We start from the raw sequence: 13,888 nt of genomic DNA on the forward strand, positions 1-13,888 counted from the left end.
AAAATCTGTCTTTTTACCAAATTTTACTAAGATGGACTGGTTTTAATAAGAGACAAGGATTGACGTAAATAATAAGATGAGCGAAATCAAACAACACACATTTTTATAATAAGTATAATACAATGTATTTATTAGATCTTCTTTATTTACACGTTACTATTCTATTCTATTTTTTGTGGGGTAAGTAGGTACCTTATTAAATTAAATTAAATTAAATCTGTCCTTCAATACGCTCCGCAAGGTTAAAGTTTCAACCAAAGAGAATAAAAATGTTCAATATCACTTCTGTCAATCTAAAGTGTAAATATTCACTGAGTCACGATTTTGATGACGTCAACGGCTGCACGGAAGCCAATGACGTCATTAATTCGTCGAAGAGCCAATCTCTACATTTTTTATTAAATTAACGAGAGCAGTAAAATAAAAAATATTCAATTTAGTGTCTCAGTATACATCGTACTTAAATTCAAAGAACTCATTGGTAAGTACATGTCAGCGCCGGGATTCGATACCCGCATCTCTGGCGTGAGAAGCGGGCGCTTAAAACCGACTGAGCTACCATCACTCCTCACACATTACTAAATATAATGGTTTTATGTAGCTTTTGGTGCATGCCAACCCGGTTTCCTAATGCAGACATAGATTTTAATTTTGAGGAAGGAAAGCTGAAATTTGGGAAAGTATAATTTTAAGTAAATAAAATTAAGTTGGGTGTAGTGTTGACAAGAAAGTGTCAAAACAGGTTAACATTAAACGCTACTATGTACCTAAAACGTGTTTACTCTGTGGGTGTTCCGTTTACATAGTCTAGTTGATGAAAATCATAAGATTTAAAAAAAAATATCTCAACCTATGTGCTTCCGCTTTAAGCTTGATAATTAATTATCTTATAAAACTCATATCTATCACCAAAAAAATCAACAGCTCATAACTCTTTACCAGCCTTATAAGATAACAGCCACAATAATACCTAATGATACTTAGGTATAAAATATAACAAAAAGTTGAATGAAACAGGTCCTAATTAATGGAAAGTGATTCAAAAGTACGAATGAATGGTCACCCTAACCATAACGTCTCTCACAACAGTATAAACGTCATCCGTCATCTTGACAACTTCGGTCTTGTCGTAAAGTATTTAGAAAAACTACCAATATTTTCTATGAAATTATTATTCAAACAAATACCAAATATTTCATTAAAATTACATGTTTATAATGATTTATTATAAATTTGTTTTTGAAAATGATATGATATACAGTAGTCTATGAGTTAATTTAATATTTTTTTTGCATAGCTCTCTTCGTACAAAATCTACTAAAGTTTACACAACTAAATCCTGGCAATTGTTAGAAAGAGAGGAAGGGCTCTGTGGTAACCCTCTCTTTCGGCTCGCGGCCTCTTTCACTTCAAATATAAATCTTAAGGTGAATTCGTTAGGTCTATTTTTGTTTGCATCATTTTGGTGAGTGCGCATTCCTGTTGTATTGTTACTTCCATGATCCACACCCAGGGGCAAAAAAAACTATATCGACGAATAACAAATGTATCAAAGATGTATCAGAGATGTGTTGTTGAATCAAATAAATATTCTTCTATCGATTTATGATTCAGATTCGTAATTTTATTAAATGTAAAAACATAATTACTAAAACAAAAAGCCAACGACACGTGGTGTTCCCAGGCGGTCACCCATCCAAGTACTGACCACGCCCGATGTTGCTTAACTTCGGTGATCGGACGAGAACCGGTGTATTCAACATGGTATGGACGTTGGCGGTAGTTCTATCAAAATATGAGAATATATGTTGTAGAAAATTGAATATGTTTACCTTACCTTACCCCTACATCCTTACCTCCTTACCTTAGGAGGTTTAATTTATCACTGGTAGAAACAAATTGATAGTAGCATCGTAGTATCGTCAAAATCCGCCGTCTCTACACTACACTAAAATCTGTAATAAGTTTTACTTCCACAGCTTCTAGCTACTAACGCCATTATACACCAAACAACACAATACCTGGACAGCCTCTGGCGGGCTCGCAAAGGACCGTATCTCGGTAATATCGGCCTTCTCTAGGTCAGCCAGGGCCAGTCGTGCCGCCTCCAGCGCGGGCATGGCCGCCGCCAGCGTCTCCTCGGCTGATGCCTTCTCCACGCCGATCTCCGCGCTCTGAGCCGTGATCTCCACCTGCTTCACTGCCGCTACTTGCTGCTTGCTCACTGCCGCGTCCGTCGCTATGGGGATGGGTTACAGACAAAATATTAAGAGTGCCTACGCAGCCTACGTCTTTTTTACGTCCACTACATAACAGAAACGTCGAATGGGGTAAATGATAATTATTATATTCGTCCCATTCAATTAAATAATTATCATTTCATAAACCGATACCATTCAATTCGAAATGATTCAATGAGATACTCAACAATAGTCAGATAAAAGTTATCTCAGGAATAATTCTGATCATGTCGTATGTGAATGTTTGTATTGGGGAGTGACAGCAACAATTTTATTCCTCAGATTACGTTAATCTGAAAACAGACAAATCAACAGGTAAGGTAAGAGATGCAGATGTTCATATATAGATTTTAAGAAGGGGACGGCGCGTACGCAGTCCCCACTACCAAAAATTACGCGTCCGAGATATCCACATTAGGGATATTCGCAAAGGTCAACCCAACCGCAGTGCAATGGAAGGGCCTCGCTCTGGGGGAACCGCCTTCTTGATCACGGTATCCCCTACGCCAGGTAAGTATGATTTCACAATGTTGCACTGGGGTAGAGACTAAACAGGAAAAAATCTTAATACCGCGATGTAGTCGAGGGGATAGTGTCATCTGGCGCACGGATCGAAAACAAGATGGTCGCGGAGTTGGGAGCTCCCTCGACTTCAGCGCTCGCGGGCCTCTCGTTTCGTTTCTTTAGTTACTTAATAGTTCCAACTATCACCACGAGTCTCAGTGGCGCTTCAAGAGTTGGAATAGACTACTAATAAAGTACTATCTCTATCTATGCAGGCTCCGGAAAAGCGTTTTCAAACCTGTGGATATTTCTTTTAGAAGCAGTTCGCACTCTTTTGTTTGTTCTTCTACTATTACTTTTTGCTCGGCCAATTTTGCGTTCAAATCTTCCAACTGGATATTGGCCTCCGCAATCTTCGATAAACCGCCTTTCAAACGTTCACACTGTAAGAAGAACATTATTACTTACAAACTTTATTGCACAAAATCTCAAAGGGGGTAGCTAGATCTAGTCAATAAGGCAGGCAGTAAGGTTATTCCGTTAACAGTCTACTCCATAAGTGTATTATTGCATATGGACCCTAATAAATAAGAAAGCTTTGCTCCGTTGCATCCAAAACTAGTAATGAAAATAATGAGACATTATTAGACAGTAATAATAAGACATTTCAAATGTTTTGTGTTTGCTTAAAAAAAATAAGGTAAATTGTGTACTAACACGTTGGATGATTTCCCAAATAAACAGTTTATTATTATCGTCGATTCGTATGTTAGTCAGTCCAGTCTTGAAAATCAGTCCAGGCTTACTATTCATTGATAATAATAATTATAGGAAGAATTTTGTAAAATGCAGTAGACATAAATTATTAGAGCTCAAAAGATTTCGGAGCTTATAAGTATTTTTCTAAGTATTTAGTAGTATTTAGTAAGTTATTATTCTGTGGCTGAAGGAAAGATTACCTTGATTTCTATTGTTCAATATTCAATGTATAGTGCCACAATCTTATCTGTTCCGGTGGTCAAAATGTGCAACTAACGTGACGTCATTGTCAAACGTCATTTCATACTCTGTGCGTTATTTGAGTTGTCAATTTTGCGAAGAGGCTGACGCTACGTTATTTAATTTGTTTTGTGATTTTCTGCCTGAAAATAATCCCAAAAGCGCTGAAAAGTGATGCAAGAAAAGTAATACTAGATATATTGGCTTTTATGCAGGAAGAATAACGTATTCAGGCGCCTTTAATTCCGTTTGAAAAATTGGAAGAACGAGTTGCAGCGGCTACAGGTTAGTGTTGCCAAATATGACGAATAATTTTACCCATATACTCACATGTAATTTTATTAATATTTTCACCCCATCCCGTGCCCCAGCAGTGGGGACGGGATGGGTCATAATGAAAAGTATAAAATCTTTATTTTTCTTTGATTACAGGTGACATGTCACTTTAAATCATAGGCCATATATATGATATATACCAAGAAGAATTTCGCGCACCTGCAGCGATTTTAGACGAAATAATTATCATTTATGACATCTTCTACCAACCTATCAAGGGTTGGCTGGAAGAAATTGCTTTTTGGCAATTAGCCTTTGTACATTGTCTGAATTTCTTTTAATTTTATGCTCTTATTTCTTGTTAACTACTTTAGAAAATGTAAAATAAAGTGTTCATAAATAAATAAATAATAATTACCTAATAGTTTTTTTAAGTCTGTCTATCTCGGTATTTCCACGACCCACAGATCTGATATAACCTAAGTATACCATTGTAATCTAGATTTAATCTCCTATATCAGAACATAATTAGAGCTTATTTTATTTATGTTCGCCGTGTACAAATTTTCCATAGGTACAACAAATGTCATTTGATATAGGTATAATATCCTGTTTCATTTACTATCAACCCAATATTTTGATTTATCTATACTTATGAATGTACCTAATTATAAAATAGGCAATAGCAGAAATGCATTGTCGTTTAAACCACAAATAGGCAAAATTTAATCGATGGCATCACTGGATTCGAACTCAGCGAAGCCGTCACCGGAACAGATAAGATTGTGGCACTATAGTAGTAAGTACTAAGATTAGACTTTGGTTCAATTATGTCTCAGTCCTGTGTCGGTCACGAGCGATCGTATCACTTTAATCCAATCATCAACAACGCGAGCGTGATCCCATCGCTAAAATTTCAAAGACTCGATCGCCAGAGACCAGCGCCCTCATAAACAGAATCTCCGTGCTCACGCGACGACCGGTGACCGGCGAGTGTGTGTGCGGGCGGGTGCCGGGTGCCGCGGTGACAGAACACCCACCCGGCGACCCGCGATCGAGTAACCCTCGTAAACATATTATCAAAATAGGGTTTTAATCTATTAAAAATAAGAACTAATTTTAATTGACAATTGACGTATGTTACGAGTATTTTTAAAAATGGGTTATCTGGGCTATGGACATTTTCTATGTTCCAACGGTCTAAACAAAAAAAATCAGTGTTTTCCAAAATACAACAATGATTTAAACCTGACAACAAAAAAAAAGTGAAGAATAATAATGATGTCTGTGGTCGCAAAACGCATTTAGCATAAGTCGCGAAACCTAATTAGGTTTTATTTCCATAGAAATAGAAGTTACTTTGCGGGATTTTTGTTTTTTCTATCCGAATGTGGTCTATTATGTCTAGCTCAGTGTTTTTCAACCTTTTTCATGACGCGACCCCCCTGGTATTCAAAAATTTTTCGCGACCCCCTTGACCCTGCGGTTTTTTTAACATAGTAGGTATGTAAAAAGGGGCCAATTTTTTTGGGTTTTGTTTTATTGGCTACCATTTAAAAGGTCCTAAATATAGTCAAACTTTCTTATTAGTTATGTTAAATACGGGGTGTAGCAAAAACGGTATACTAAGCCGAAACCTACATGTGCATCATGGTTTATCTAAGCCCGAAAATGAAATCAGAATTTCAAATCTCATGAAAATAAATACCCTTTTTACAACACTCTGTATAATTCAATTCTGTTATTATTAACTCTTCACTTGGAAAAATCTGAAAAGAGTTGTTAATTTAGATGTTATTTTGAAAACCTTTATACATATTTTAATAAAGTACTTAAATATTATTTATTGTTATTTTCTGCACTCATTGGAAGCAAACATGACCTGAAATCAATCAAAAAACCTTTTCCAATTTAATAATTTACGGTGGGAGGCAAGATGAAGTAAGAATAGACTCAAGCTAATTGTACCCTTCTTCTGTATGTAGGTATCAACAAAAGATTTCTCATGAAAACTACAGATTAAGGCCAGATTTAGTAGTAGTTTGTTTATAAAAATCCATGCTCGCATGGATGGAGTAAAATGCTTATGATCATTGATCTATCTAATAAAGAAATATTAATTATCTTTATGTTTTTTTTCACTAAAGTACCCAGTTTTTTCGGCCTCTGGCGACCCCCCTACAGAAGCTTCGCGACCCCCCAGGGGGTCGCGACCCACAGGTTGAAAAACACTGGTCTAGCTCATCTAGTCATAATTCCATACTACGTGATTTACACTTAGTAGTTACATTCCATGTTGGTGTAAATTAGCAGTTTTAAATGTATTCATTATGATTCATTGACCAAAAGTTAATTCTTCTGGTCAATGAACTGACCTAACACTTTCGGTTTTTCGATTCAAAAGACGTTTAGCTCATAATTTGGGCCGATCTCGGCGGCACTGCAATGCCGGGCCGACCCGTGACGGGAGTGGAGCGAGCCCCGAACATCCCATCGATTTACAAAAATCAGATTAATATACTGGTCCCTCAGTGAGGGAACTTTCAGATATTAAGCTGAAAAGAACAGATACTACACTTTGATCTTAGCCAAAAGGCCGAGAAGCGATACCTACAAGATGGTGTGCGAGGGAGGTCCATAAACGCGAAAAAATCTTAATACCGCGATGCAGACGAAGGCACAGTGACATCTATAGTACAACGTAGGTACTAGGCTGTCCATAAGCGTGCGTGTGATGTGCGATTGTGCTACCGAACCGTTACCATTCATGATGACGTCACGGACGTCACGGTAGTCCAAGTCATAGTTGTTTGTCATTATCATGCACCAGGCTCTAATATAATGCCAACATTGCCAATATATCCCTTCGCTTACAACTAGCGCCATAAAAAAGGTCTTACGTGACAACTATTATTCGTTTTTCAATTTCTATAAGTAGTGACTCCCAAAGAACAGAGGGCCTAATGATAATGAGGGATCACGGGTTAACCTGGCAATTCGATACTATTTTCGATACTACACAAACATATGGGAAAAAACAGCGCCAACGTGGTCACTTTTGGAACTAACAAATTTTACCTTATATTTTTAACAGTGACAGTAGCCCTACTCTTGGAACGCAATGTATTGGTTTCATCTTTCCTTCTCGCCATTTGGCACTCTCGAGATCGACGGTGGTGCCATCTTGTCTTAACTATTGAGCGGTTTTCGACAGAACTCGTCAAAATCTAGTCCAAATTGTGAATTGGCACTCTTGACAACCTTTTTGACAGATGTTATTGTGTTCAATCAATTGACGATACGCAACGTTAACGGAGGTTCGAAAATCTTGCAATGTAATCGCTGCACAGCTCCGTGTGCCAACTCAAAAATATTTATTTAAACACCTTAGAAGAATTTAAGTAAGTACAATATTATGAAATTAAATTGGAAGTGTGTGAGTTAGTAAATTTACGAGTTTTGGTGGCTTCCACAGTAGGCTCAGCCTGTGTCGTGGATGCCGGTGTGCCGGTTACAAAAGGTATAATATTAACAATGAAGGTACGTAGCACTTACAGTAAAAACAAATGTAAACAATGTTTAAATTACTAGACTAATCATAGGAACATTTTTGGTTGACTTATATTCATTAATTACATGATGCAATTAAAAAACACACCCTTACCATAGCGACAATATACGCGTCCTTCTCATTCAGCAGCGCCACGTAGTTCGTCAAATAATCCATGTAGTGCGTGGGCGTGACGTAGTTGCGCCGGCGCAGACGCAGCAGGAACTGCTCCGTGTATTGTGACACAGAGAGGTGCACGTGGACCACGTGTTCGACGATTATTGGACGGAACTCGTCCGGGATCTTGTCCACCTGTGGACGGGAAGGTTTAATTAAACATTTGTGGTTTAGCAGCATTAGCGTTCATGCGTAAGGTACATGTGGTATTTGAGATAAACTGGAGTTTTGATTTCCTCGCATACAAAGTGGCGCCCCTAGCGGAAACCACTATGAAACTTTTATTTTATTTTTCGTCATAATGATTTCAAACAACCTACTGCTATGGCTGTCTATAAGGTTAAATTAAAGATTTGTATTTTAACTGTAGCATTAGCGTTCATGCTTTACGTGTGATTTTTTACATAAACTAGAGATTTGATTTTTTCGCATATAAAGTAGCGCCCCTAGCGGAAACAATAATCATGAAACTTTTGAAAATTTGTTATTGGCACATGATTTCAAACAAGCTTTGATCATCCTTGGCTGCCTTATGATAAGACTGAGGTTGATAAGGGTTATTTTATGTGAGTGAATCATTACTTACATTAGCTAGAAAAACGTTGGCCACAGCTAAAAGAGCTTGCTTGGGCCACGGGAACATCCAGTCAATGGTGGTATTGTTCACGAGACCGGGGAAACTGCGACACCTGACAAACAAAAATCATCTTTATCGCCTTGTCTTTAGAGACACTCTAATGTTGGCTGGCTTAGCAACAATTACCAAAGGGTGAGATACGTAGAATAGAGGGTGATAGAACTTGTTTCAATATTTTAGTAGCATTTTCGCCAACGTCCATACCATGTTGTATACACCGGTTCTCGTCCGATCACCGAAGTTAAGCAACATCGGGCGTGGTCAGTACTTGGATGGGTGACCGCCTGGGAACACCACGTGTCGTTGGCTTTTTGCTTTTTTGCATACTTTTTTTACATTTTACTACCTGTTTCGTAGAACATCGCCGCTTGGAGACATCGTCAAGACAACGTGGAGGTTGTCGCAGCATTTGTTCACGAAATACTGCCACACTGCATCCCTGAAAAGTATAACATTAGTTAGGAACAGAATATATTCGAATTTTAAAGCCCGTAATGGTTGAATGAGGAAGTTTAGTATACAATGTATATGTAGATACTTAGGTCCAGCAGTGGACGATTATTATTGGCAGCTCTTATGTCTATTGTTAACTAGTTGCACCCTCACTTGCTCTGCCCCAGGCCCGCCTGCACGCACTGCGCGCGCGCGCCGCCCACCACCGCGTCGCGCTCCTCGTCGCTGAACAGGGCGGGCGGGATGCCCACCAGCAGGATGCTGTTGATGTACTCCAGGAAGCTTTCTTCTAAGATCTGCCGGGGGAGTAACGGTAAATCTGAATAATGTTTAGTAATTTCAAAGCAGCGCCTGCTGCGAAAGTTATCATTAAGTTTCCGAAAGGAGTAGACGAGTTATCGAGTCGTCATCATCATCATCATCATCATTAGCCAATAATCATCCACTGCTGGTCATATGCCTCTCCCAAGGCGCGTCACCACAATACTCGGTTGTGTTGTGGCTTGATGTGGAAGCAGTGGCGGATTTACCTATAGGCCAAAAAAGCCAGTGCCTAGGGCGGCAGATTTAGAGGGGCGGCAAATTTGGCAAAAAAATACAGATTTTTTAATAATACATTTACGTGTACACAATCTATACAACATGTTTTTTCGAACCCGACAAACTTTAAGAGGGGATTCCACGAGTAATTTCATCGAGATAAAACCCCCATATGTGGGGTCAAATCTCAATATTCTAGAAATGGCGGCCATTTTATTTTATTTTTATTTTATTTTATTGAACAATATGGTACACAAAACAGCAATTAATCGTAACATGAGAAGAGGTATTCATATATAAAATTAAGAACTAGATTAACTACCTAGGTATGTATACACATCATGAAAATCTTAAGCTAACACAAGTTTATAAGTATACAGCAGCAATGCTTATACAAAATTAAATAATAGTAAATCTATATTATACAAGTAATTATTCAAGTTTTAAGCTTCGAACTAGCGTTTTAAATTTATATACTCTTGGATCGAAGACATCAACATCACAATCTTTAGAGCAGGCAAAGTCATTATACAGACGGCACATTCTTACAATTGGATTGAAAAAAGATATATTATTGTTACAACTTTGGATATGGAATGGTTTAGCTTTAGTTAGTATTAAAGTTAGTTAATTTTAAAGCTTAGATACTAAAAATTTTCTTCTTCTTCATAGAAAATCATATCTCGAGAATTAGACGCCTTACGGACATGAAATAAAATGCTTTTCTCCGCAAAAAGTCATCTCTATCAAATAAAAATATCCACAACTGCTAAATTGTTACATAAAATAGGTTAAAAGCACCTAATCTAACAGTTTTGACAAAAAAAAAACAGAAAAAATTTACATTTACTTGAATAACTTTGAAAATCGCCCCCCTTTGATGGTATTTTTATGTATTTATTAAAAAGTATTTGAAATAAGCTAAACAATGATACCAAAACCGTATCTGTATTTCGAGGCAGTCAAGAATTGTTGAAGTTCAAAACACACCCGTTAGGTCATGTAAGTTGATTTCATTTACAATCAGAACTCTTTCACTCAATTGATTGCTACCTGAGCTGCGGCGCTCCGTGAGGTGTTTTTTGAACTTTCTATAATTTTTGACTGCTTCGACGTATGCATGTCATACACGTATGGAAGGTACACCTAAATATATTTTTTTTCAATTTTTATTTTACCACTTTGTCGAGGCCGTAATAAATGATGATGGGCACAAATCTATGGAAGCTGGGACCTGCACCAATAGAAATACGAGTAATATGTTATTGTTTTTTTTTTTTTAATTTAAATGTTTTTGTTATTTTTTCACATTCATTTTTAATTTTTGAGAACATTATACGGATTTGTCGTCATAATATTTTTTTGCTCACTTGAAAAGAGCTATCCAACTATGTATGACCCATCTGTATTGGACATAGGTCCCAAAACGCCCATCCTCTTTTGTATATCTTTGCGAAATGTCAGTTTGATATCTTTGCCCGTTTCTGAGAAAAAGGGTGGCGACAGACAGACAGACAGACACCGTCAAACAAAGTGACCCTATAAGGGTTCCTTTTTTTCTTTTGAGGTACAGAAGCTTAAAAAATATTTGATGAAGCATCTGAAGAAGTTGGTGTCAGACAGACAGATAGAAATATCATTAAGTTCACAATCATACTAATAACGGGATTAAACTAATGAATTATTTATTTATTTATTATTTATTTATTTAATTGAATTTCAGAAGTCAGTAGGGGCGGCAAAAATTGAATGGCCTACAGGCGGCAAATTTGTAAATCCGCCACTGTGTGGAAGGCCGAGGACCGAGTGTTGTGGCGCAGCTTGGGAGAGGTTCAGCCGTGGATAATTATTAGCCGATGATGATTACCTAATGTTTTAAGTACGACTTTTAAAAATTTGCGAAAAAATATCTTAATAGAAATTTTATTGGCTTACGATGTTGAGATACATTTATAATAAGTACCTACCTGTGAGGCGGTGAAGAGGAAACAGGTCTTCTTGTCCTCGAGCCCGAGCTGGTAGTACAGCCGCTTCAGGTCCTCCCTGAACGAGTTCTCGCTGTAGTTGCGGGTCACCACTATCTCGAACATCTCGCAACCTGGAAATAAGGGCTTAGTTTGTAGCTTATTTTTACTATTAGCTACCAATCATAACGCATAGGTAGACGAAAAATACTAAGCATATTTACATTAGCTTTTGGCGATAGTTGAGCTAAAAATCCTAAAACTATACCAACAACTGTATATGCCGTTACAGCTGATACACATTTTTATACAGGATTTTTAGTTCAGCTATCGCCAACGTCCATACCATGGTGAATACACCGGTTCTCGTCCGATCACCGAAGTTAAGCAACATCGGGCGTGGTCAGTACTTGGATGGGTGACCGCCTGGGAACACCACGTGTCGTTGGCTTTTTGTTTTTTTTTCTCTTCACACTTATCAACCCGGTTAGTATGTAAATGTAAGTACTTATGACATATTTTTTCCTATATTTATTATTATTACCTGCAGCGAAGGCAGCCAGCCTGGCTATGCTCTTCTTGCCGCCACCGCCGACGCCGACGAGCATGGCGTGCGCGCGGCGCATGCGCAGCAGCCGCGTGGCGCGCGTCAGGTGCTCCAGGCAGTCCTCGAACAGCACTAGCGAGATCTCGTTCCTTGACGTTGATTAGTGCAGAGCAAGAAGTCCTTTCACACCGTCTTTTTTCGAAATCAGCATCCCAACCAAATGGACTGTTTCAGAAAGCTACATCGCCAACGTCCATACCATGTTGAATACACCGGTTCTCGTCCGATCACCGAAGTTAAGCAACATCGGGCGTGGTCAGTACTTGGATGGGTGACCGCCTGGGAACACCACGTGTCGTTGGCTTTTTGTTTTTTTTTCTCATCATACAAACCAAGAAGTGGCTGTTATAAGGATGTAAGTTTTTTTTATTTATTTTTAATTATATTATTAGTAACCTGCGGCGAAGGCAGCGAGTCGGGCTATGCTCTTCTTGCCGCCGCCGCCGACGCCGACGAGCATGGCGTGCGCGCGGCGCATGCGCAGCAGCCGCGTGGCGCGCGTCAGGTGCTCCAGGCAGTCCTCGAATAGCACTATGGAGATCTATTCTTGCGCCTTAACATTGATTGGTGGAGGGAAAGAAGACTCACAGTGACTCACACATTTCTATACCGTCTTATTTCGAAATCAACCTCTCCAACCAACGTCGTCAGAGTCGCGAGCACAAGTTTCGAACCTCCGTTAACGTTGCGTATCGTCAACTTGTCAAAATGTAAGGCAAAGTTAGTTCCAAAAGTGACATTTGTTTTTTCCATATGTTAGGTGGAATTTCACCAAACGCTAAACGTATTTAGTAGCCTGTCATACGTATGTCAGTTAGTACAAAATGTATTTAAAATTTGATTTAAATACGTTTAGCGTTTGGTAAAAGTGACCCTTCGTGTAGATTCGAAAATAGTATCGAATCCTGTGCTGGCTGCACTGAACTTTGATGGTGAGGACCATCAAAGTTTCTATACAGAAGCAATTAAACAGCAAATAAACATTCTCCAATTTAACACTTTGTACATTTTTAAACAGGATTTTTTGCCTGGTTATCGCCAACGTCCATACCATGTTGAAAACACCGGTTCTCGTCCGATCACCGAAGTTAAGCAACATCGGGCGTGGTCAGTACTTGGATGGGTGACCGCCTGGGAACACCACGTGTCGTTGGCTATTTGTTTTATTTTCTCTTCACACTTATCAACCCGGTTAGTATGTAAATGTAAGTACTTATGACATTTTTTTTCTATATTATTATTATTACCTGCAGCGAAGGCAGCGAGCCTGGCTATGCTCTTCTTGCCGCCGCCGCCGACGCCGACGAGCATGGCGTGCGCGCGGCGCATGCGCAGCAGCCGCGTGGCGCGCGTCAGGTGCTCCAGGCAGTCCTCGAACAGCACTATAGAGATCTTCTTGCCAAGGCGCTCGATGTACTCGTCCAGTATCTGCGGAGGGTGGGTGTGAAATGTGAAGCTTTGCTTTTACAGTTCTGACGAACTAGCATAGGGCTCGAGGCATCAAGACGTGACAAAAATCTCTCGATATGAGACTTACACCCCGTGCTAGCCGTTCTGGAGGGCTACTACCTACTAGGTATGTAAATAATTTTGTTGGAGGAGGCCTATGTGGACGATTGCTGGCTGATGATGAGTAGTGGCAGCACTGTGTCAGGCTCGGCCGTGGATTGTAAAAAACGGCGGAGCTGAATATGAGAATTACCTAACAAAATAACTACTCATTCTCGTGGATATGCAAACCCATTAGTTACCCAGTTACTGCAACTCCACATAAAAACTAACCTCTTGAAACAGGAAGTACACGGCTTCATAGTCGAGCAAGTCCTCATAGTACCGCGTCTCTTCCTCGTCGAGAGCGTTCCGGTAGTCGCCGAACAACAGAGGATCTCGGAATACGTACTCCTCTAGCTGTGGGGAAATACAGGGTGTTTATACAGTACA

General features: G+C 39.1%; 1 protein-coding gene and 7 non-coding genes across 8 annotated transcripts in view; 4 read left to right on the plus strand and 4 right to left on the minus strand.

The window, feature by feature from the left end:
• Positions 1-13,888, minus strand: part of LOC105389253 (dynein axonemal heavy chain 10) — a 91,464-nt gene that overhangs the window by 16,351 nt on the left and 61,225 nt on the right. Inside the window, exons 56-64 of the mRNA XM_048627639.1 lie at positions 13,730-13,855; positions 13,195-13,375; positions 11,344-11,474; positions 8,990-9,132; positions 8,730-8,822; positions 8,333-8,435; positions 7,684-7,881; positions 3,043-3,187; positions 2,022-2,239 (exon numbers count right to left, since the gene is read on the minus strand). Coding sequence (XP_048483596.1) covers positions 2,022-2,239; positions 3,043-3,187; positions 7,684-7,881; positions 8,333-8,435; positions 8,730-8,822; positions 8,990-9,132; positions 11,344-11,474; positions 13,195-13,375; positions 13,730-13,855 — 1,338 coding nt within the window. The remainder of the gene's footprint in view (positions 1-2,021; positions 2,240-3,042; positions 3,188-7,683; positions 7,882-8,332; positions 8,436-8,729; positions 8,823-8,989; positions 9,133-11,343; positions 11,475-13,194; positions 13,376-13,729; positions 13,856-13,888) is intronic.
• On the minus strand, positions 1,660-1,778 carry LOC119690673. Its single transcript, XR_005253672.1, has one exon. It is a non-coding gene; the product is annotated as a 5S ribosomal RNA (ribosomal RNA).
• On the minus strand, positions 2,597-2,758 carry LOC119690689. The gene has a single exon (XR_005253686.2). It is a non-coding gene; the product is annotated as a U1 spliceosomal RNA (small nuclear RNA).
• Positions 6,435-6,627, minus strand: LOC119690698. The gene has a single exon (XR_005253695.2). It is a non-coding gene; the product is annotated as a U2 spliceosomal RNA (small nuclear RNA).
• On the plus strand, positions 8,574-8,692 carry LOC119690675. Its single transcript, XR_005253674.2, has one exon. It is a non-coding gene; the product is annotated as a 5S ribosomal RNA (ribosomal RNA).
• LOC119690687 lies at positions 11,673-11,791 on the plus strand. The gene has a single exon (XR_005253685.2). It is a non-coding gene; the product is annotated as a 5S ribosomal RNA (ribosomal RNA).
• Positions 12,133-12,251, plus strand: LOC125490043. Its single transcript, XR_007267414.1, has one exon. It is a non-coding gene; the product is annotated as a 5S ribosomal RNA (ribosomal RNA).
• LOC125490040 lies at positions 12,985-13,103 on the plus strand. Its single transcript, XR_007267411.1, has one exon. It is a non-coding gene; the product is annotated as a 5S ribosomal RNA (ribosomal RNA).

This window comes from Plutella xylostella, chromosome 19 (assembly GCF_932276165.1).
Source record: "Plutella xylostella chromosome 19, ilPluXylo3.1, whole genome shotgun sequence".
NCBI lineage: Eukaryota > Metazoa > Arthropoda > Insecta > Lepidoptera > Plutellidae > Plutella > Plutella xylostella.